This window comes from Asterias rubens, chromosome 2 (assembly GCF_902459465.1).
Source record: "Asterias rubens chromosome 2, eAstRub1.3, whole genome shotgun sequence".
NCBI classification, from domain to species: Eukaryota; Metazoa; Echinodermata; class Asteroidea; order Forcipulatida; family Asteriidae; genus Asterias; species Asterias rubens.
The window spans coordinates 7,209,651-7,233,003 of record NC_047063.1 but is presented as its reverse complement, the minus strand read 5'-3'; the positions used below and the strand labels follow the sequence as shown (position 1 = coordinate 7,233,003).

At 37.0% G+C, this 23,353-nt stretch overlaps 1 protein-coding gene across 1 annotated transcript; it reads left to right on the top strand.

The window, feature by feature from the left end:
• The first annotated feature begins 5,478 nt into the window (after positions 1-5,478).
• LOC117302388 (sodium- and chloride-dependent GABA transporter 1-like) lies at positions 5,479-18,990 on the top strand. Its single transcript, XM_033786321.1, has 12 exons — positions 5,479-5,746; positions 9,735-9,866; positions 10,308-10,575; positions 11,005-11,137; positions 11,819-11,953; positions 12,467-12,570; positions 13,062-13,186; positions 13,632-13,744; positions 14,326-14,460; positions 16,136-16,339; positions 17,979-18,149; positions 18,733-18,990. Exons 1-12 carry the CDS (start codon positions 5,479-5,481, stop codon positions 18,988-18,990), a joined length of 2,046 nt encoding a protein of 681 aa, XP_033642212.1.
• Positions 18,991-23,353: the final 4,363 nt, after the last annotated feature.

Below are 23,353 nucleotides of genomic sequence, written 5' to 3'. Positions count from 1 at the left end.
AGTGACATCGTGCATGGACTTTCTTGTAACTTGTAGTAAATGTGATGTCGAGCATGATGGTGACTTTATGATGTATCTACTTTTGTCGAGCTTCATAACGACATCATAAAGTGAGCATAACTTTGATTTCATGTTTCGAACTATAAGCCAATGTCGTAACAAGTCGAGCATAAGAGTGACATCGTAAAGGGTATAGTACCCCATGTCGAGCATAAACGTGACATAAAAAGTGAGCATACAAGTGACAAAGTGTCGTACTTTTTAGTCAATGTACTGTGAGCATAATTGTGACGTTATGAATTATCGCACCTTGTAGTAAATGGTATGTCGAGCATAATAGTATGAAGTGTCGTAATTTTAATTCAATCTCCTGTCGAGCAAAAACATCAAATACTGAGCAGTTGTACTTTAAGGCCAATGCCCTGTCGAGCAAGTCACTTACATCACGAAGTGTCGTCATTTGTAGTCCTGTCGAGCATAAGCATGAGATAATGAAGTGTCGTACTTTAATGCCTTGTCGAGTTTAAAATGACACAATGATGTATTGTAGTTTATCGACAGAATCATTCTCCATAAAGGAACGTCACATTGACACCATTGTTGTTCTTTATAATAATTTCTCATTATTCATGCCACTACTAACGGTATTTGTTAGGATATTATGTTATTATTAAACTGATGACTTGCTTGCTCTAATCTTAGCCAACATGAATACGTGGTTTAGGCTATGTTTTGTGAATCAAAGAAACCGTTCATAAAAACATTAAATCGTACAAACAAAGGCACACCTGTGTAATTTTCCACAAGTGAACATTTATCTCGAAAAATGCCCCTTCACCACTTAACAAATAAAACCTACTTTTCAGGGCCCATGTCGTCCAAAGTACCTCAAGTTGGAAGTCAACGTCCAATGTCACAATTTAGGTAAATGTTAACATTGTACCCCCTTCTGTTTGGCTCTCACATCTGTTTAATGTAGAGTATTTTGAGAGCCTACAAAATGAGGCCAATGCTCTGTTTGATTTTTTACTCCATGTTCGATAAAGCCTTTGAAGGTAAAGTATACCTTTGGTTTTAGGAACCGTTCGATATTGTTTTAATTAAAGACCCTGGACACTATTAGTAATTGTCTAAGACCAGTCTTCTCACTTCGAGTATCTCAACATATGCATAAAATAACAAACCTGTGAAATTTTAGCTCAACTGGTCGTCAAAGTTGTGAGATAACTATGAAATAAAAAACACACTTGGCACACGAAGTTGTGTGCTACCTAGCTCGCAGATGCTTGATTTCGAGACCCCAAATTCTAAATCTGAGGTCTCGAAATCAAATTCGTGAAAAATTATTGCTTTCTCGTAAACTACATCACTTCAAGGGAGCCGTTTTTCATAATGTTTTATACTATCAGCCTCTCCCCATTTACTCGTTACCAAGTGAGGTTTTATGCTAATAAGTATTGAGTTTGAGCTTGAGTATTTACCAATAGTGTCCACTGCTTTTAAGTACACATGGCTTAGGTCTGTCTGTAAAGAATAATGGTCACGAGTAATAACAAAAAATGTAAAGTAAGGAATTGCTTTCATGATTTAATTAAATCCAATATCTAGTCTTTCAATGACGTAGGCCACTGTAAGATTAAATGTCTTAGATATTCCTAGAACATTTTTATTGCTTTACATAAAAAATCAAATTAAATCAAGCGAGCTGCTTTTTAAAATCAAAAACAAAAAACGCCTCCCCTTTTTGAAAAAAAGCCGGAAGTTTGAGATTAAATAATTATTACCAGAATTTAATCATTACGTCGTATTAGCTTTTATTAAAATAAATACATGAATTTGACTTCGTGTGACAAGGGTGTTTTCTTCTTTCATTATTATCTCGCAACTTTGATGACTGATTGAGCTCAAATTTTCAAAAAATATTGTGTAGCTACTTTTGTATTTGTTTTTCCAAGTCAGATTATCTTGTAAATACTATAGAGAATATAAAAAGATTTAAAGGCAGTGGACACTTTTGGTAATTACTCAAAATAATTATTAGCATAAAACCTTTCTTAGTGACAAGTTTAGAAAGCAGTAATTTTTCACGAATTTAGTTTCGAATTTGATTTCGAATTTGACTTCGTGTGACAAGGGTGTTTTCTTCTTTCATTATTATCTCGCAACTTTGATGACTGATTGAGCTCAAATTTTCAAAAAATATTGTGTAGCTACTTTTTTTTTTGTTTTTCCAAGTCAGATTATCTTGTAAAAACTATAGAGAATATAAAAAGATTTAAAGGCAGTGGACACTTTTGGTAATTACTCAAAATAATTATTAGCATAAAACCTTTCTTAGTGACAAGTAATGGGGAGAGGTTGGTGGTATAAAACATTGTGAGAAACAGCTCCCTCTGAAGTGCCATAGTTTTGGAGAGAGAAGTAATTTTCCACGAATTTGATTTCGAGACCTCAACTTTAGAAAGCAGTAATTTTTCACGAATTTAGTTTCGAATTTGATTTCGAATTTGACTTCGTGTGACAAGGGTGTTTTCTTCTTTCATTATTATCTCGCAACTTTGATGACTGATTGAGCTCAAATTTTCACAGGTTTGTTATTTTATGCATATGTTGAGATACACCAACTGTGAAGGCTAGTCTTTGACAATTACCAATAGTGTCCACTGCCTTTAACAAAAGAATATAATTATTCTATAGCTCCCCTTAGACCGATGTGTATAAAGCACAAATCCACATGCCATGAAACCATATACTTCAACAGATAAAAATCCACAGTTTTCATTTACCAGAAGTGCCTCCCCCTATACAAAAATGATATTTCTCCGTGTGCCCCGTAAAATATTTATTATAGTTTCGTCGCGGAGTGAAACTAGTTTTATTTGCAACATTTTTTGGTTGTTTGAATGACGGATGAAATGACGTCATTTGTCACGGTGAGTTCCGTTTACGCACATGTGTATATAATCACATGATTCAAACACTTTTTTTCTACCAACAATATTTTCCTCGTTTTAATCTTCAGTTATAAAGGGGATTAACATTGTTGTCAACTCGATCCCTGTATACACAGTCAAGCTTTCCACTGCAGAAACACTTTGATGTTAGAACTGTTACCATGGATGTCATATAAATACCAACAACAACAACATCAACATTTACAGCATATGGTGTTAAAATAATAGTAAGTTCTGCTTACACATTAACTCTGGTGTTGTTTAAATGCCACATGGTGTTAATTTTGATCTCTCTTGCGCATTCTATATAAGCCAACACCATGGTGTCGGTTTAAACACCCAAGTGTAGCAGCATTAGGTATTAAAATGTCACCATATCCAAAAACGTTGTCTTCACCTACAATTGTTGTATTTACTTTGCTTTTTGGTGAAAGGCCATGACTTTTTCGAGTGCGGTATTAAGTACATAACACGTTCCAACACTTGTATTAACTTTTGTTTGATATGTATATAGCATTGTGTATTTAAAAGCAAAAGGTACATATTTAACGCCCAGAAAGAGGGCAAACATGGTTCCATTTTATTATTATATGATGACCTTATGCTTAACATCTTGCCGATAAATTAGGGCCGTTTTTATCAGATAACACGACATAAATCAAGTTAATGCAGTTATTAAAACTATACAGTATTGTGAAACACATTTTATACCATTTGAAAACCGTTCGATTTTACTTCACTTTGTTTCCCTGTAATGTATTTTTCCTATGTTCATTGTATATGTATAAAGCCCCTTTCACACGAGAGCATTTAAGCAAGGGTCCACTGCTAAATATTCGCACGGTTGTAAAATTGTACAAAATGTACCTCGTGTGAAAGGAACATAACTGTTTCTACTGTCCAGCTTCTCCAGCTTATCTAGTCAAACAGAGCTACATTTTACAACCATGTTAATATTCAGCAAGAGACCCAAGTTTAAATTGCTGTCGTGTGAATGCTTAATTAATACATCATCGTCCATATGGTGGAAACAAATTAACGTATTCTTCCAAACACTAAGAGTGATGACAATTAAAATTTCATCTTCAGAGTCTTTTTTTTGGTGCAAAACACTTGCAATGACGTTGTTCTAGATCGACATCTGATTGGTCAGCGTGTGGTTGGTATCACGTACCATATACATGGACACAATCCCACTTAGCCATGTGATAAAACCTTATTTATAATCACATCTGAATCATGTTGTGTTTCACACCACTATCTGGCTAATAACATGCCAATCAAGTACCATGTATGATAAATAGTGCCAGTGTTATCGCATATCTTGCTATCGATTATACCAATAGAACAAACACCATTGGTCAATAAAGCACCCGTTGATCAACTGCCTTCCCGAACCACTGATCAACGGAGTACCAAAACTATTGATCAACACATGTACCAATCGATCAGTAAAGTACCACACCATTAGTTTAGAAAGAACTAAACCATTGACAACGTACCCTAACCGTTGATCACCAAGTTACAAAACAATTGATAAACAAAGTACCAGAACCACTGGTTAACAAAGTACTATGGTAAGAACCCTTAATCAACAAAGTACAAGAACCTTTGATCAATAATGTACCAGAACCATTGATCAATAAAGCACCAGAACCATTGATCAAAAAAGCACCAGAACTATATTGATAAACAAAGTACCAGAACTGTATTGATCAACAAAGTACCAGAACTGTATTGATCAACAAAGTACCAGAACTGTATTGATCAACAAAGTACCAGAACTGTATTGTTCAATAAAGTACCAGAACTGTATTGATCAACAAGGTACCAGAACTGTATTGTTCAACAAGGTACCAGAACTGTATTGATCAACAAAGTACCAGAACTGTATTAATCAACAAAGTACCAGAACCATTAAACAGCGTTGATCAATAAAGTACTAGCACCATTGATCGACAAAGCATTTTAATTTATCAACTATATCCCCAACCCTTTTCTTTGTTGTTGGCATATTGCATGAGTAACACTTATTTGGTTGGTGGTGGTGCCAAACTCGTTCATTGTTTCTTTTGGGAATCTGAAGTACCAAAACTTGTTTGAATATCCAATAGGGCAAACGCTATAGCCCATGGATTTTAAAAGATTAAAACAATGAATACAAATGTGGACACACCCAACCTTGATTTGATGTATAAAATAAACAAGGACACCGACAAATACCACGAGGTCCGCCCTTTAAATTTATTGAATGAACTTTGAACTGTTGATACTAGTGTCTCTTATCAGTTCTGTGTATAATACTCTGGCGTATATTGATCTCTCCCTCACTCAATCAGCCAGTATCACCACAATCTTTCAAGTGAACGGACTGTTAAGCTTAATCAGTTATACAACTGTTGATTAGAGTTTGGTAAGGTTCGAATAGTTAGGGTCTTTTTGAGTTTTGCTGGAAACCTGATTGTTAAAAGACTACTGAAAACTACCGAAACCTGTACTGTAAAAAATTCACTCCAGAGCAAGTATGGCTGACTTGAAGTCAGAGATAGCGCTGAATGGAGATGTTGTGGGTGGAAAGACGCATCTGAACGGCGGGGTTGAGAAGGAGATGATGCCCATCGATATGGGGAAGATGATGATGGACGATGATGATGAGCTTAATGAAGAGGAGGAGGAAGTTGAAAGAGAAGGATGGGGGAACAAGATGGACTTCATCATGGCGTGTATTGGTTACGCCGTGGGGTTAGGAAACGTCTGGAGGTTCCCGTACCTTTGCTACAAGAATGGAGGAGGTTGGTCTCAGTCATATCATTTTGAACTTCATCATCTTCTCCCATGTCCATTGTCATTGTCAATACTATTTTGATACGTCTTTGTTCCCTACGCCTATAAGATTGAAGCTGGACCTTAACTTTTCAAACAAAGACAACTCGTGTAAACTTGCAATAGTATAGTTTCTCGATTTTACATATTTTTTTTAGTATAATCAATGAAGAGGTTCAGATTTTAAGGTAAACAACGTCCCTTAAAACTATTAAAATTAACTTATTTAACTTTAAGGCATTAGGAAGCATTACAAAGTATTACATGTAAATATCAATGGTCTTAGAAAATGGATGTAGCTCGCAATTAATTTTTTATATCAGCGCGCTGAGAACCAAATTACTAAGCGTGTCAAAAATCTGACTGACATGGCTTTACCCTCTCAAGCTGCACAATTCAATGCAACAAGGGGGTTTTTCATTCACTGTTTTCTTGCAACTTCGATGACCAGTTGAGCCAAATGTTCACAGGTTTCTTGTTGCATACATATGTTGCGATTCACCAAGTGGAATTACTGGTCTTATAAAAATTACAAAAAGAATACCTTGTCTTTGAGACACATTTATATGATTGTGCCATCTCTTTGTTCTCAAAATTGGAAACTCATGACAAAGGATGTATTTTTTAATAAATTTAAGTCATCCTTTAAGTTATAAATGGAATGGTAATGGTTCATTCTTGCACATTTCCTTTAATTTTAAGAGGATACAAAAGATGGACATTTAACAAGTATCTGACGATTAGAAAATTCCACTTAGCTGCTCTACATGTATTGATCAAAACCATTTATTTGATTGTGCCATCTCTTTGTTCTCAAAATTGGAAACTCATGACAAAGGATGTCATTTTCAATCAATTTAAGTCATCCTTCAAGTTATAAATGGAATGGTAATGGTTCATTCTTGCACATTTCCTTTAATTTTAAGAGGACACAAAAGATGGACATTTAACAAGTATCTGACGATTAGAAAAGTCCACTTAGCTGCTCTTCATTTATTGATCAAATCCGTTGTTTTCCCCTCAAATGTTTTCTTCAAGTTATAAATTGAAAGGTTTATGGTTAAATTTTGCAAATGTCCTTTTGTATTAAGAGGACACAACAAAATGGACATTTTAACAAGTATCTGCCGATTGGAAAATTCCACTTCGCTGCTATACGTTTATTGATCAAACCACTTGGTGTTCTCCATATGTTATCTCCATAATCATAGATTATAAACATCATTGTCATGTCATGGTTTTATAGAGGCCAGCCCCTGACCAAAGGTCACCAACACCGCTGGACAAAATTAATTATTAACTTGCTGTTTTATCAGAATATCTGTCCACCTGTAACTTTGTATTTATTTTGCTCAAGGCTGTTGGTCATTCCACAGTTTTATGAATATATCATACAACTGTAAATATTCTGTTTATATAACAGTAAATCGTCTATTCGTACATCTGTACATTTATTATTATGAGCAACACCCTAAAAGGAAAAATAAATACAAAGTTACGGTTGGAGAACTATAATGACAAAGATGATCTTCCACATTACCTAATTTACTTCTGTTTTTTTTTTTTTTTGCAAAATGGCATTGAGGAAAAACAGGACAGGTTTTATACAAAACTGGATTCAAACTCCCGAGCAAACTTTGTGGTCTAGTTCGTTGGTAAGACACTGCTCTAGAATGTCAAAGGGAATAGGTTCGAATCCCACCCGTCGGCGATTTTTTTTTTTTTTTTTTTTTTTGGACCGAGCTCGGGAGAGTACTGATGAGTATAAACTGCTAACACACATCGGTGTATAATTATTGGTAAAACCAAAAATAATATTCTTTATCCCCGATTGCAAATTTCCATCTTTTGGATTTAAACTCTTAACAGGAATGATAACATTACGGTTATGGCAAATTGCCAAGACTATAAGCCCAATAATAAAACTTAATATTTAAATGATTAAAATTCGTTGGGATCAAAATCACAAACCAAACCGGATACGGACTCCGAAAATAGCCCATTATGAAGACTTAAGTTTATCACTATTATGGTAAACTTATTTTGCTCGTGATGTCCCATGACCAATAATCGCCTTAAACAACAGCTGGGGAATAGAAGAATTTTCCCCGTCAAATTATTGACGCGGTGAGATGGTTGATGGGTGTTGTGTACAAGACACACACAGGCATACCTTTTCTACTAGCCATTTTTGTTTTGGAAACGTACAAATCCTACTGTCATTATATGACAACTCAATTTCATCTTCGGGAGGTTTTACATGCTTAAACCAAATTTCATCTTTAGGAATTGTGACATGCTTAAGGCAACGTATACGAATGTTCCTTTTACAAATGTAGATGTTATTCAACATCAAAACTAACCCGTGAAATTTGTATTTTAAACGGCGGTCCCGCTTATGAGATATCCCTGAAAATCTTGAGCGAATAATGTCCACGTAGGAAGAATAATCCCAAATAATAGGGGTGCACACTCTGAGAAACGTCACTGACAGCAACACTTTTCAGATTCAAATTTGGGGGCATAAACACTGATATCTTTTTACAGAACCACACTATTTTTAAGTGAGGTATTTCTTGAAATGTTTTATAATATTAATATTAGAATTGTGACATGCTTGAACTCAATTTCATCTTTAGGAAACCGGACTGCCAAACATTAAATGTTATCGGTTATACATTTTAAAATGAACTAACTATTTGGTTAATTCCCCTGTACTCATTCATACAAAAGCAAAACATGAATCTTCAGTTTGGTCTTTCATAAGGTATATGGCATTTATCTATGTTATATAAGGTATATTTAATTATTTATAACCTTCTAATCATTGCTAGTACGTGTTGTAAATTTCCACTGGGTCCATCAAGTGACCGGGTGGAGTTCATATCGCTGCTTATATATAAGCTTATAATAATGATAAGGAGAGGTCAGGAAACTGGTACGGGTACGGCCATTGTCGATCCATCTACAGTGTTAAAGAATATACGGCATTATTATAGTTGTATCAGGAGAGTAGCAGTGTTTACTTAAGATATACAAACCAGGATCACTAACGTGTGATAAAGCGGTGTAGGATCTGACAAATATCCTCAAAAAAACTCCCCCCAAAAAACAAACTTTTTTACTCATCTGTCAGCTCTTCTGGTTACTTTCTCGTAACTACCCCTGCCACTCTAAACAAATAACATAATACAACGACACAGACCCCACCCGTATAAAAACACGTAAAATACCTTTATGGTTTAATATATCTCATGTCAACAGTACATAGAGTGTCACTGAAACGGACAGCGCCTTTGAGGTGTGGCCGACCGGATTATGGCATCGGACTCGAGTTCTGGTGGCTGGGTCACCAGGGTGTGATTTCGAATCCCAGTCATGACACTATTTCCCTTAAGCAAGGCACTTAACCATAATTACTTCTCTTCACCCAGTCACCACCATGATGATGCCTAGAGCAAGCTATAGGCCTTTATCACGCTACACCATCTTGGTCATGTTCCCTTTTCCAATAACAGTAATGAATGCTAATATTCATTGTGCATGGCACCATACTATTATTTCGTCCAGCCTCAGGTTGGTTACAATGAGTTGGAATTGAGTAAAGTCAAGATGACCATACCGTCAACTATTTCTATGAAACGTCGAGACTAGAACTCACTCCGCGGTAGCAAGTAAACGTTTATAACGAGAAGTCCACTCGAAGCTAGTAGTCCCGGACGCGATAATGTTTTACCTTCCGCCCAGTAGTCAAAAAGCAGGACAGTTCTATTCAGAACTGAGAAGAATCCCGAAAAATCCGAAAAATCTACTCCGCGGAAAAATTAAAAAGAAAATTATCCCGATGTTAACAATGGAATATAAGCATAGATTGTTTCTGCATTAATGCATTTTTGATCTTGTATAATAGGATAATTTGCATAAACAATTAACATTAGTGATTAATTGTTTCTGTAGGAGCCTTTTTGATCCCGTATTTCATCTCATTGGTCATGTGTGGTGTACCAATCTTCTTAATGGAAGTATCTCTGGGACAGATGTTACAGACAGGTGGCATCAGTACATGGGATTTATTCCCAGCAATAAAAGGTAACACTTAGATCACATCTTAAAATATATTGTAATGAGATTATTTATTGGCAAAGTACTGAAATAAGGCAAATGAATATAAAACAACCACCGTAATCAGATAAAACAAAGTTAAGACATACTTGAACGACAGGGTTAACATTGATAAGTGAATTTGTTTACTAAAGACTTGAACATTTTGAAGACAAAAACATATTTAAGAATATCTTGAAATTCGACTTAAATCAAACGTTTACTATTTTAAGAAAAACCTTTTCCCTTACTTTCTAGGGCTCGATTTCCAAAAACACTAAGATTCACCTTAAGATTAGTTGTCATTGTTACCATAGTGATTTGTTTTGTGACCCCACATTTATCAATTAAGACTTGTCGCATTGTGTATTGGTCTCTTTTCAATAGTTTTACGTTAATTAATATTTCCTTCACGTCCGTTATTTACAGGTGTTGGTCTGGCCGCCGCCACAATCGCCGCCATGCTGAACGTGTACTACATCATCATCGTGTCGTGGTCTCTCTTCTACATGTTTGTTTCTTTCACGTCCGTATTGCCGTGGAACGACTGTAAAAATTACTGGAACAATGAGTATTGCAGCGAACTTGAACTTCAGGCAAATTTGACCAAGGAGGTCAGGCAGGAATATTTCCTGTCTTTGAATGGGTCTCTACTGCCGAAGGTTATGGGCGAGTCACCAGCGGAGCAGTACTGGGAGTAAGTGACATTTAGAGGACACCTTAACTTTGACCCCTTAAAGGGACACGTTGCCTCGGATCGGCCGAGTTGGTCTTTGAATGTATCCGTTTGTTGTGAAATACATAATGGTGTTGAAAAAGATGTTGAATAATGATCAACACAAAATAGGTCTCGAAATTGTACGGTTTTCCTTTTACTTTGCGAACTAAACACGGTCGGCAATTTTTTGGGATTTACAAATTTGGCAATGAAACAGGGTGACAGTTTTATTCTGTAGGCTTATCTAGTATTTAGTGATTAATTTTCGGGTTTGGGCGGCGGGCACATGTAAGCTGATTTGAAAACTATTGTTTACACTTCCTGAACGGCCTCTACTTGTAAACTGTATCATTTCAACGAATTAAAATGAATTTGTCAATAAACAAGTATGAACGTTTGTACTTTCAGGAGAAGAGTTCTTCATATTAGTTCCGGCTTTGAGGAGATTGGAAGTATTCGTTGGGATCTTCTTGGTTGTCTGGCTCTGGCCTGGGTACTGACTTTCCTCTGCATTTGGAAAGGTGTCAAAACGACCGGAAAGGTATTCCATATCATAACCTAATATCATAACTTCATTGGAAGAAACTATAAATGAAAATTAAAATTGCGGCTACATTTGTGTAAAACCCTATTTGTGTTGGTGTTGGTTCTGAAATGAGCCGGGGTGGTCTCGACGTTTCGAGCAGTATACTCAGCTCGTCTTCATGAGAATGCATGACTAGTGCTACTGGAGCCGAACGAAATGTCAAGACCACACCAGCTCTTTCAGAGCCAACACTCATACAAAAGAGATTGACACATGGTGTTTACTATTGATTTATAGTTTCTTCCTATTTATCCACGCCATGCACGAACACTTCGCATCAGTTGTCTTGCCCTGAACTCCTGCGAAACATTCGCTGCGAAAATAGCCCTGTGACGTAGGTCCTACAGCTTGAGCCATCTTGAACTATTCCTTTGGATTAAAGCCTAAGATGCACTTAAAAAAAACCTCCCAGGCTTGACCTCATTCTGGGTCAGCTTGACATTATTCCGGTCAGGCTGACCCAGAAGATTTTTATAGAAGTGTGATTTTTAACTCAGATTCTGCTTCAATCAGTGGACCAATTTATTGGTCAATGTGACACATATTCTGGGTCATACTGACTGGGTCTGCTCGTAACCTTTAACGTTTTTGTGGGTAGAACGTTTAATATTTCGTATGATTTCTTTTGATGCCTAGATCGTCTGGTTTACGGCTCTTATTCCTTACGTCATCCTTTTGATTCTCCTCATCAATGGACTCCTCCTGGAAGGCTCAACGGCTGGTATAATTTATTATGTCACTCCAACCTTTGATAAGCTGACGGAACCAACGGTAAATATACGCAGACCACGCCCTTGAATTCATGGATACACGTACCGTTTAATTAACATCCAAGTGACTATCTACCAATGTGTATTACTCTTTATACTGGGTATAGAGTTGTTACTGGTTGAGAACCAATCAAGTGGTATGGTAATAACATACGAATGTACATAATAATTTGGAACATGAATGATGTACTGCACAGGACCCATTATCTTGATTCTCGCTGGCTGTTGTGCAGCTTGCAGCCTCTCGTATAATTAAAAGAGAGGTTTGCAGGAACACCGTGTAAATAAAATGTCTTAATAGCCCATGTTTGAGGTTAATGCTGACAATAGTATAGATAAATTGATGTAATGTTCATTGCGCGATGTGCCGTTTTTCAACGCTCTTTATTTTTGGCGGTGCGTCTTACTTAACAAGTTTTATCTTTTTTTGACTTCTTCTTCATGTTCCCGTAGGTATATGTATATTATCTTTAAGCAAATTTGCTTAATTTTTTTCTTCTTGAAATGTTGGCAGGTATGGGTAGATGCAGCGACGCAGATCTTCTTTTCGTACGGTGTTGGTATTGGTTCTCTCATCTCACTCGGTAGCTACAACCCCTACCGGAATAACTGCTTGATGTGAGTATTCATGCTCTAAAACCTACCGGGTCAGGGTTGACCTGGATAACTGACCCGGATTCTTGACTTGGATTCCTGACATGACCCGGATCCCTGACCCGGATGACCCGGATGACCCGGATCCCTGACCAGGATCCGTAACCAAAATTCCTGACCCGGAATCATTATCCGAAATCCTGACCCTGGTTCCAGACCCGAAATTTGAGTCCCACACTACCGGACTGATTTTGAACCAGAACAACCCGGATCTTGTGTCATACTGAGCCAAAAAAACTTGTCAAAATGGGTCCCGCCGATTTGGACCTAAAATACAGGGCAATTCTGACCGGGAAATTCTGTAATACTCACGACCTGAGAAAACAAAAGAGATGTGAAATTTTTAGAGACAATCAACATAACTAATATATTATTAAAACAAAACTAGATGTCAGAAACCATACATGATTTGGATAGTAAGTAACCAAGTGTCTTTCATTGTATTTTTCCCGCAGTGATACTATTGTCGTGGGTATCGTTAATGCGGGTACCAGTCTGTTCGCTGGTTTCGTCATCTTTGCCATTCTTGGCTACATGGCATTCATACAAGAAGTAGACATACAAGATGTTGCTGATGAAGGTATGTAATGTTCAGTGCAATATTGCTTTGTTACTTGTTAAAATCTGAAACCTCTTAGCTTTTTTCCGTATGACGTCACAAGAGGAATAAAATACAAGTACCAACGACTGTTTAGACAGTAATTGTAATGGGCTCAATATTGATCATCGAAGTTGCACGAGAATAGTGAAAGAAAGAAAAAACACCCTTGTTGCACAAATAAATTGTGTGCTTTGAGATGCCTAATAACAGGTTTCAGGCCCGAAGTCTTATATTATTTGAGTGAGAAATCACCTCTCTCTAAAAAACCTCAGAGGGAGCCTTTTCTCACAATGTTTTATTTAAAATACTATCGACAGCTCTCCAAACCAAGTATGTTTTTGTGCTAACAATTGTTTTGAGTAATGACCAATAATGTCAAGTGCATTTATAACTGTGGAATTTCAAACATTTGTTTCTCTTTCAGGTCCTGGTTTGGCGTTTGTTGCGTATCCCACGGCGGTGAATACGATGCCTGGAGCTCCATTCTGGTCAATCTTGTTCTTTGCTATGTTAGTCATGCTGGGATTAGATAGTCAGGTACTTGAAAAAAAATGCATTGGACAAATCTGAGGTTTAAAAAAATAACACAATTGGTGTGGTCACATAATATGGCAAAAAAAATAAATACATATCAATTGTATGCAATTGTAGCACCCCATGATGCCATTTATAAACTCTCTTCTGTATCCCATGGTGTCAATTTTAACATCCCAGTTTTTGGCTGTGTACTTATTAATGTAATAATATTGGAGAAACTAAAGGGACTAAAAGAGAAAATTAACATAAAATTATTTTCAGAACAAACTTTAAATAATAGTCAACTTGCGGGTACAATCATGTATTAAATCTCTTCTAAGGGAGTGTTGGCTCTGTAAACAACCGGTGCTGTCTCAACGTTTCGAGCAGTATACACTGCCCGTCTTCAGGAAAAAATATATTGTTAAAGGTATGCACAAAATAGAATGTGTGTACACCATTGGTGATTCATCTGTTGTTAGTCTCTAATACAAACAATGTCTTTCGAGTTTTTTATTAACTATTGAGAAAAGAAAAAACTGAAACAAAAGGATGTTTGTATGCAATGGTTCATCGTTCGTTGTTTTATCTCTTTTGAACAGTTTTGCGTCGTAGAGGGCTTCATTACGTCACTCATGGATGGTTTCCCAGAGTTCAGGCTGAGACAGAGACGCACCATCTTCGTCATCTCGATTTGCGTCATAGATTTCTTCCTAGGGTTATTGTGCATAACCGAAGTAAGTTCAAAATCTCCCTTAAAGCCATTGGACCCTTTCGGTAAACAGTATTGTCCAAGTCCCACACTTCATGTATCACAACTTATATATAAAATAACAATCCTGTGGAAATTTAGGCTCAATCAGACATCGGAGTCGGGAGAAAATAACGGGAAAACCCACTCCTGTTTTCGCGTGTTTATAACAAATCCGTTATTCTCGCTAACGAGAATTTATATTGTTTTACCGTTTTCTCAAAAAGTAAAGCATTTCATGGACTAATATTTCAAGAGAAGTCTTTCACCATTACCTTCTGTAAACCCTGTAAATTATTTGTAAATCTGTGAACTTTTTCTTTCTGTACCGAAAGGGTCCAATGGCTTTAAAGGCAGTGGACACTCTTGGTAGTTACTCAAAATAGTTATTATCATAAAACCTTACTCGGTAACGAGTAAAGCTGTAAATAGTATAAAACATTGTGAGAAGCGGCTCCCTCTGGAGTAATGTAGTTTTCGAGAAAGAAGTAATTTTCCACGATTTTGATTTCGAAACCTCAGTTTTTGAATTTGAGGTCTCGAAATCCAGCTAATAAAGTGCGCTCGCATCTGAAAGCACACAACTTTGTGTTACAAGGGCGTTTTTTCTTCCATTATTATCTAACAACTTCGACGACCGATTGAGCTCAAACTTTAACAGGTTTGTTATTTAGTTCATATGTTAAGATACACCAAGTGAGAAGACTGGTCTTTGACAATTTAATACCAATAGTTTCCAGTATTTTTTAAGCGCACTTTATATGTGCATTGCAGCTGTTGATAATGTATAACCACCTTTAGGAGCCCGGTTCGAATCACGCCGGGACACTGTGGATTGGATTTTCAGTCCCTGCCTAGATGCTAGGGTTTTTTTCTGGAATAACTATCTGGCGTTTTCCTCCCACATGTAAAACTTAACCTTACTTTCTTCTCTTCATTGAATTTTCTAGTACAAGGATTAAGTTTGCTTTTTTCGATAGTCCTTATTTGCTTCACAACCAGAAGAAAATGAAATGAAATCCATGTTGTTTGATGGTTTGCAATTTAGAGTGTTTCGATTACGCTGAGAGTCTTTTCTCTGACGGATTTGTCAATTGACTTTTGGTATGGCTTGATTTGTATAATCTTCTCGTAAAATTAAAGGTCTACAATTTAAAGGCATGGGACACTATTGGTAATTACTCAAAATAATTATTAGCATATAACCTCACTTGGTAACGAGTAATGGGGAGAGGTTGATAGTATAAAACATTGTGAGAAATGGCTCCCTCTGAAGTGACGTGGTTTTCGAGAAAGAAGTAATTTTCCACGCATTTGATTTCGAGACCTCAAGTTTAGAACTTGAGGTCTAGAAATCAAGCATCTGAAAGCACACAACTTCGTGTGACAAGGGTGTTTTTTCTTTCATTATTATCTCGCAACTTCGATGACCAATTGAGTTCAAATTTTCACAGGTTTGTTATTTTATGCATTTGTTGAGATACACCAAGAGAGAATACTGGTCTTTGACAATTACCAATAGTGTCCACTGCCTTTAATAATTGAAGTTTATGCCTTCTGCGAAAGAATCAAATTATCGAAGATCCTGCATTATCATATGTTTATTGATTCATGTGTAACCCAACTAATAATTCTTACTAATAATGTTTTTTCTCTCTAAGGGTGGAATGTACATGTTCCAATTGCTGGATTCGTTTGCAGCGAGTGGTATGCCTTTACTGTGGGTCGCAAGCTGGGAATGTATCACAATATCGTATGGCTACGGTATTAGGAAATACTACAATGACGTCAGCACTATGTTAACCTTCACCCCAGGGTGGTTCTGGCCGTTCAGCTGGGCTATCCTTACCCCTGTCGTCACAATTGTAAGTATCTCACTTTATTACACAATTTATTACACATAGATCCCTCTCATTTGATTGGTGGACTTTACTTATAGATGGATTGCAATTTGCATCATCGACCGCCATCTTTGATGTATAACAAAGAAAAGTGCACGCGTGTTTTAGCGCTACGCACGACTCTCAGACAATGATAGCTATTCAAGCGTGCACAATTCATCAAAGATGGCGGTCATGACGTCATGCGCAATCCATCTAGTCTATGGCAAGTTTTCATCTGCCGCGGCGCGTGTCGATATTATAGAAGTTCTATATTGATAAATAATAGACACTTGGGACAACTCGCAGCGTTGCTTCGCAGCTTTGTTTCCCAAGATGATCGTTCCCGCTAGTTCGTACAGCAACGAAACAAGGTCATGTTGCGACTAGACTTTACACAATATTTTAATAAGCGCAGATGGGTTCAAAAGTAGACTAAAAGCCACTCTTGGTTAGGGGGACAGGAAGAACAATATTTTAGATAAAAATAATCCAGAGGAGCTGAAGGTAGAAACTGATGGTCCTCGTAAAAAAATCTCTATATATTAGAAAGGAGGGAAAAATGCACCAAACAAGGGGTTCTAAAGACACGCAGTACATGGAATGGTTCCCTGAATATACATCTCATTAAAGCGAGAGGTTGTCCACGTTTAATATTTAAATGGTTTGGGGTTGGGGTTTTCAGAGTGTGGGGTGGACGAAGTTTGAGTTTTTTGTTTTTATACTTTGTATTTTGAAAAAGAAAACAAATGACAAACAATTACTGAATGCATTAATAAGGGAATAAAAGGATAGCGACGAGTTCTTCAAGACCGTTTAATACAGTCCTTCGGCTCTGGCCTTAATCACATGGCAACGACCCTCCAATGTTTTAATTGGCCGTTAAAGAACGGGTCACTACTCTTGTATTCCCTTTCTTTAATGCCTTTTTAGTTAAAAGGCGTAATAAAGTTAGAAATTCTGTAAAACTTATCAGTTTCCGACGTGCTTGAGCTCTGTATGTACATAAACGACGTCCGTGTGTTGCACTGTTATGACTGGAACGCCTTTTCTGACAGTTTCCGGTTCCGTTCGTGCGCGTGTAGTCTTGGTGCAACACGTTCTCGTTTTCCTTTCACACACAGCGCGGCCAACTCATCGGCAGCGCCCACATCGCCCGTAACAACAAACGTCTTGCACCAAGACTAGCGCGGAGTATCCGCTCACAACCGGTTATAAACACTGGTCATTATCAAAGGTTTAAACACCCCCACGTGACGCGCTCTCCATCAATAGGAATAGCGAAACTGTCTGAGGTATTTATGAATGCCGCATTGTAGAGGAGCCATTCTGGACATGAAAAGTTACTATTATTCCAAACAATAGCACGACATAAAAGAGGAACGTACATCACTTCAACTAAAACAACCAAAACTTTGCAACAAAGCGCTTGGTTAAACAACAAATCACATTTGTATCCTTACACTTTTCTAATTTGCTTCTCCTTGAATGTTGTTGTTCAGTTAGATTTTTTGTTCAGTTTTGACCTCAACATCAACAAACCAAAACAACTGATGCAATAAAGCTCCTGATTAAAAAACAACATTTGTTTACATTTAAATGTTTCTGTTTTGTTTCTTTGTAGGCAATATTTTTATTCAGTCTGATTGATTATTCCACTCCTAAATACGGCGAGGATTACTATTTCCCAATATCCGGGGAGATCTTGGGCTGGATGATGTCAATAGCCTCTATGCAGTGGGTCATCACTTATGCTGTGTACCTCTTTATCGTTACGCCAGGATCATTCAAAGAGGTACGTAACATTGTTTAGCATTACAGCTTTAGTTTGTTTGGAGGGTATTTTGGGTACTCCACTTTAGGTGGCAGCAGACAGATCAGGTAAAGCCATTGTTGTTGTTTTAGTAATGTTCACTTACTTAGAACTACGTAAACATTGGAAATTTATCTGCTTGTTTAAAAAAAAATGAGTCAGTTTTGTCATGTAAGCTCTACTCGTATTGGATCAGTTTTCCTATGTTAATTATTGTTCGTAATAACCAATATTTGTAAACAAGTAAAAACACCAGTGGCCCTGCTGTAAGAACTGCCTGAGTAAATACAAAACAAAACCTTGTGACTTTATTAAATATGTTTTCCCTGTAAGCCTTCTGACTCTCCCTCTCTCTATTCATGTATTTCCACTTCACTGCTTATGTTACTCCTAGTTACCTATTCATGTGTGTTGTGTTGTGTTGCCATTTAGCCATCGAGAAAAACTCTGCTAGGGTAGAAACTTCAGGCCAATTCTTATTCTTTGCATTTATACCATAGGTCCTTTTGGTTGGTAAGTAGTTTGTAACAGCTAATTCTTTCATTTTTTTCTCCATTGTTTTTAGCGAATTCATTATATGGTAACTCCTCGAATATTCCCCAAAGAGAAAGAGAATCCACTCCCAGTGGAAGATGTGAGCGTCCACGGAAACTCAGACGTGTCGACAGACCGTACATCGGAAGATGTCATCCCACCAACCTACAAGAAGACCGTTACAGAAGGCGCTGAGACCGAAAACTCCTACGACAATATCGCATTCACGAAGGACAACGGCGAGGTTCGTGTGGACGTTGGTGTTGAAGAAGAGGTAGCCTCTTTGTAAATATAGAGCGCCACCAAGAGGTCATCAGGTGTTAACAACTTAATCTGTGTACAACATCTCTAAATCCCATCAGACACTATGTCTAGTCTCTATGGTTAAACTTCTTCTATCATTTGTTCTTGTGTGTTTTATCCGACACTGTTCAAACTTCAACACCAAACTTCGGATGGCAAGCAAACGATCCAAGTCATTGAAATGGATAGATAGCTGTTTGTGATGTGCATGAGGCAGGGCTAAGGGCCCTGCTCCCAAGTGCACCATAGAGAAAGGGTCTAAAGGTGACCTGAGGATTGCACTCTGATGGGAGGCAGGGATTGTGCTACCAACATCAGTTAATATTAACCTTCACTGAGCAAGTGTCTCATCTTTATAATGCGCGATATGCACCAGCTAAGTCAAATGAAAACTTTGTGGACTTACAACTACTCTGTCGAGGAATGACAACTTAACACAGCCTTGTATCCGATGACATTGAACTACACTGTGTTGCACCATATTTAGAGTTCTAAAAACTAACATCTTTAAGTTCAACGTAAGGCAGATGGTTTTCCATTTAAGTATAGCACACAAACGCAGAAACTTTTAAATGAAAAATCCATGTCACGTTCTGTTCATGGTAATTTCACAACATGAGCAATTCCAATGGTGGCTGCTCTACTTGTCTCCCTATAAAGCAATTCCAATACCACGATGTCTCCAACATTATGTTAGACTTTAATCCGAAACGCGCTTCCACATAAAGTTGCTGGGATTTTTGCATCTTCATATTTATTAGTACGAACGTTTCTTACGTTAAAAATAGGCTGAAACTAACAAGGGGCTATGAGTTGGACACAGAATTGTAGAATTCTTCGCTACTCAGATCTGGAATCCTTAAAGTTACTAGAGTAGAGAGCATGGACCTTTTAAATGAGCTACACTTGATGTACATTAATGTTTAATTATTAACGATAGCTCTGAAATCTTTAAAGGTTCTTATGCACAGACCGTTGACTTTGTATAATATAAGCTACATGATGGATACATTTTTTTGTGTTAAATTCCTTAGCCTTATAGCTTTGAAATCTTTAGATTTCTGAAGCAAAATTAAGATTCTTGAATTTGAATGAAGTTGTAAGAATCCTGGATGCGTTTTCGGCTGTAACCAGTAACTGTTTCATTGATTGAGCGATGATAATTACAATGCAATGGTAGACTTCGGAACGCTAGGTGGCGGCAGACTTACCAGATAAAAATTCCATTGCTCACGTTGTTCTGACAACGCCCCTATATCCGAGTTACAGTTTTTGGTTTCGATCGCGAAAACGTACCCCTGCACAAAAAAATGTTTCTTACTGGTAAAATACGGGTTAATAAGTTAAATTATACATCTGTTTTTACCGACAATCGTACATCACTCTAAAAAGTCCCGTGGTACCTGACCCAGATGGGTCAGTTTGACTCGGAAATGGGTCGGTAACTGACACACAATTTCAAAATCTAAATCCCATTTTTCCAGTATCCTCGTGGCTGGCACAGTAATGGCTCAGACTAACTCAAATCGGGGTCAACTTGACCCAGGGAAGGATCATCTTGACCCTGGGATGGGTACATTTGACCCAAGTATGGGTCAGCTCGACCCAAATTTAGTCAGGCCCCTTCGGATACGGAATCCAGGTCAATTCTGACCCGGGAGTTTTTAGAGTGTGGTTTCATTATCTGTCTCGTGATTTGGACAAGCACTTTTCTTTTAAAATATGTTTTCAGTTTTTGAGCATACCTATGATATAATTAGCTTTAAAAAGGGTGGGAGAGTAAAATCAAACAAAAAACTGAAAGACGATGAACGAATAATAATGAAACAGTTGTATAATTCGTCTGATTGTACACTTTGGGTCAATGGTTTATGTCTGCACAACACTAAAAGCTCTTTTAAAGATCAATCTCATGTTAAGCGAATTAGAGTTTTAAAATTCCTAAATATTGATGATTTCTGACGATGCATTGTGTTTTACTAAATGTATTTAACACAGAAAAAAGACATCGCAAAGATTTTTAAGAACATATGTTACGTATATCATGTAAATATATATTATATAGAATGTGGATAGACTTGTATAAAGAATTATCTTAGCTGAGTTTGTTACACTGGAAATACTTGGGTGTTAAGGTTGACACTATGGGTGTGGTCACGATCAGACCAACAAAGGGTGTTTAAATAACACTAACTATAAAACACAGTTATCTTAGTGTTTTTTTTAACACTCTTTCATGTTAGTTTGGATTCTCTTTTTGATAGGTGTAAGTTTTAACACCCAGGTTGTGCAGTGTATAATATTTCATTATCACTATTGTCACTATTATATATAATCACTATTATTTTTCAAAATTTAACTGTACAAACTAATGACGATTAAATGAAATAAAAGCCCCAAAATAAATGATTTAATATGGAGCGGTTTTAAACTACACGGAGATTTGTATTAACATTTCAATTAAATGTCGTATTTTGTCTGTGATTTTGTTCACAGAGCTTTGGAAAATACTAAGTATACAGTGTTATTACACTCATCGGTGTATATGGGTAAAGCCAAAATTGATTATTGCATTTAGTTGTTTAGACCCAGTCATTTGTGTGTGGTTTCGTACGAGAAGTTACATGTCACCCATGTTATTGAATGGTTTATATTTTGGTATAGTTCTATGCATGTTTATATTGGTTAGGTATTTTACTATACTGGTTCGGATGCTGTATTGCACAGAGAGAAGGTATAATATTACAAACCTTGTCAAAGGATGATTTCGTGGAAGTGTCGTGGCCGAGCAGTTAAGAGCACCGAATTTAAACTCGTGACACTTGTGCCCTTAAGCAAGACACTTTACCATTGCTTCGTTCTTCGGATGAGACGTAAAGCCGTTGGTCCTATGTGTTGTGTAATGCATGTAAAAAAAAAAGTGCACTTATCGAAAAGAGAAGGGGTTTGCCCCGGTGTTCCTAGCTGTGGCTGCTGTATGCGCCGCAGCACCTTGTAAACCCTTATAAGGTGCTACATAACTGGGTCTCAGAATTTATCACTGCTATTAACCTTTCTTTCTGAAAGTTTGTATATACTCTGCGCCTTGAGTACCTTGTTTGGTAGATACGTGCGCTATAAAAGACTTCGACATTATTATTATTATTATATCAAAATAGTGTAAATTCTAAATTTCGTATGAGCATGGTGTTCAGAACTTCGAATGGGGCACAATTCTAATCGCAGATCTAACACATTTTGGTTCTCTGTCATAACTAATAATAATACTAATAATAAACGAGACTTATAAAGCGCAACATAAAACGAGACTTATAAAGAGTTGCCAAATGACATTACAAAAGACTACTGTTTGGTACGTACGCTTTACTGATCTGTACGTACGGAACTTGAACGTGAAATGCGAAAAATGGGGTTGTTAAAATATACACCCGTACCTACCGAGAGGAGACTCAAACTTTACATTGGTATGACACGTGGTATGATTGGTGCTTATTTAACACTCTTTGCTGTTAATTTTGATTCTCTCTATCTTGACAACCAAGGTTTAGTAATCCGTACGTTCAACAGGGATTATTAATTTGTACGTTCAAAATAGTATTTCGTACGTACGACTTAGTAATCCGTACGTACGGAATATGGTTGTTGGTTTCTCTCTCTTTTTTGACAACCAAGGTTTTACAGTGTAATCCGTTAGGAAATAGTCATCCGTACGTACAACAGGGGTGACTAGTTCGTATGACAGAATAGTATTTCGTACGTACTATACTTAGTATTCCGTACGTATGGAACATGTTTTTACAGCTTAAATACACTTCTTTACATTGAGTTTCCAACTGTACTTCTATTAGTTTATCTTTTAAATATCCAAGTAGATATATCTAAGGTAACCCCTTATCACATTCGATACAATTTAGACTTTGAAACTTTCGAAGCTGATAAACAAAATGGCAGCGTTCTGATAAAACACACCCGCTGCACCTTTGAACCAGTTTAATCGCACCATGCATCATCTGATGGCAAGCACTTTGTTGCCAAAGTAATACTGGTTTCATAATGCATTCATTTTCGAAAATTGTTTTTACTTGAATGAGATCATTTCAGGGTATAAATAGTTGAGAGCGTTTTTTTTTTCCCCAAAGGTTTAAAATGCATATGTCCTATCTAACTAATGTGAACATTACATGTCCTATGTCGGCCTCTTTTTACCTTCCCGTCCCGTTTTATAGCAATGCAATGTATTTCTATGTTGGGTCATGGATAGCTCCATGGTCGGGTGTAGACTATTAGCTTTTCTCAAACGTTATTTTTCGAGTTAAGATTTTTTTGCTATGTAACGGCCGTACTGCATG

Bases quoted from the DNA above. Each gene is read 5' to 3' on its own strand.
- LOC117302388 (XM_033786321.1), top strand. From the start codon at position 5,479: ATGGCTGACTTGAAGTCAGAGATAGCGCTGAATGGAGATGTTGTGGGT. The intron at 11,954-12,466 runs GTAAATATACGC...AAATGTTGGCAG, and splicing joins ATAAGCTGACGGAACCAACG to GTATGGGTAGATGCAGCGAC. The intron at 13,745-14,325 runs GTACTTGAAAAA...TCTTTTGAACAG, and splicing joins TGCTGGGATTAGATAGTCAG to TTTTGCGTCGTAGAGGGCTT.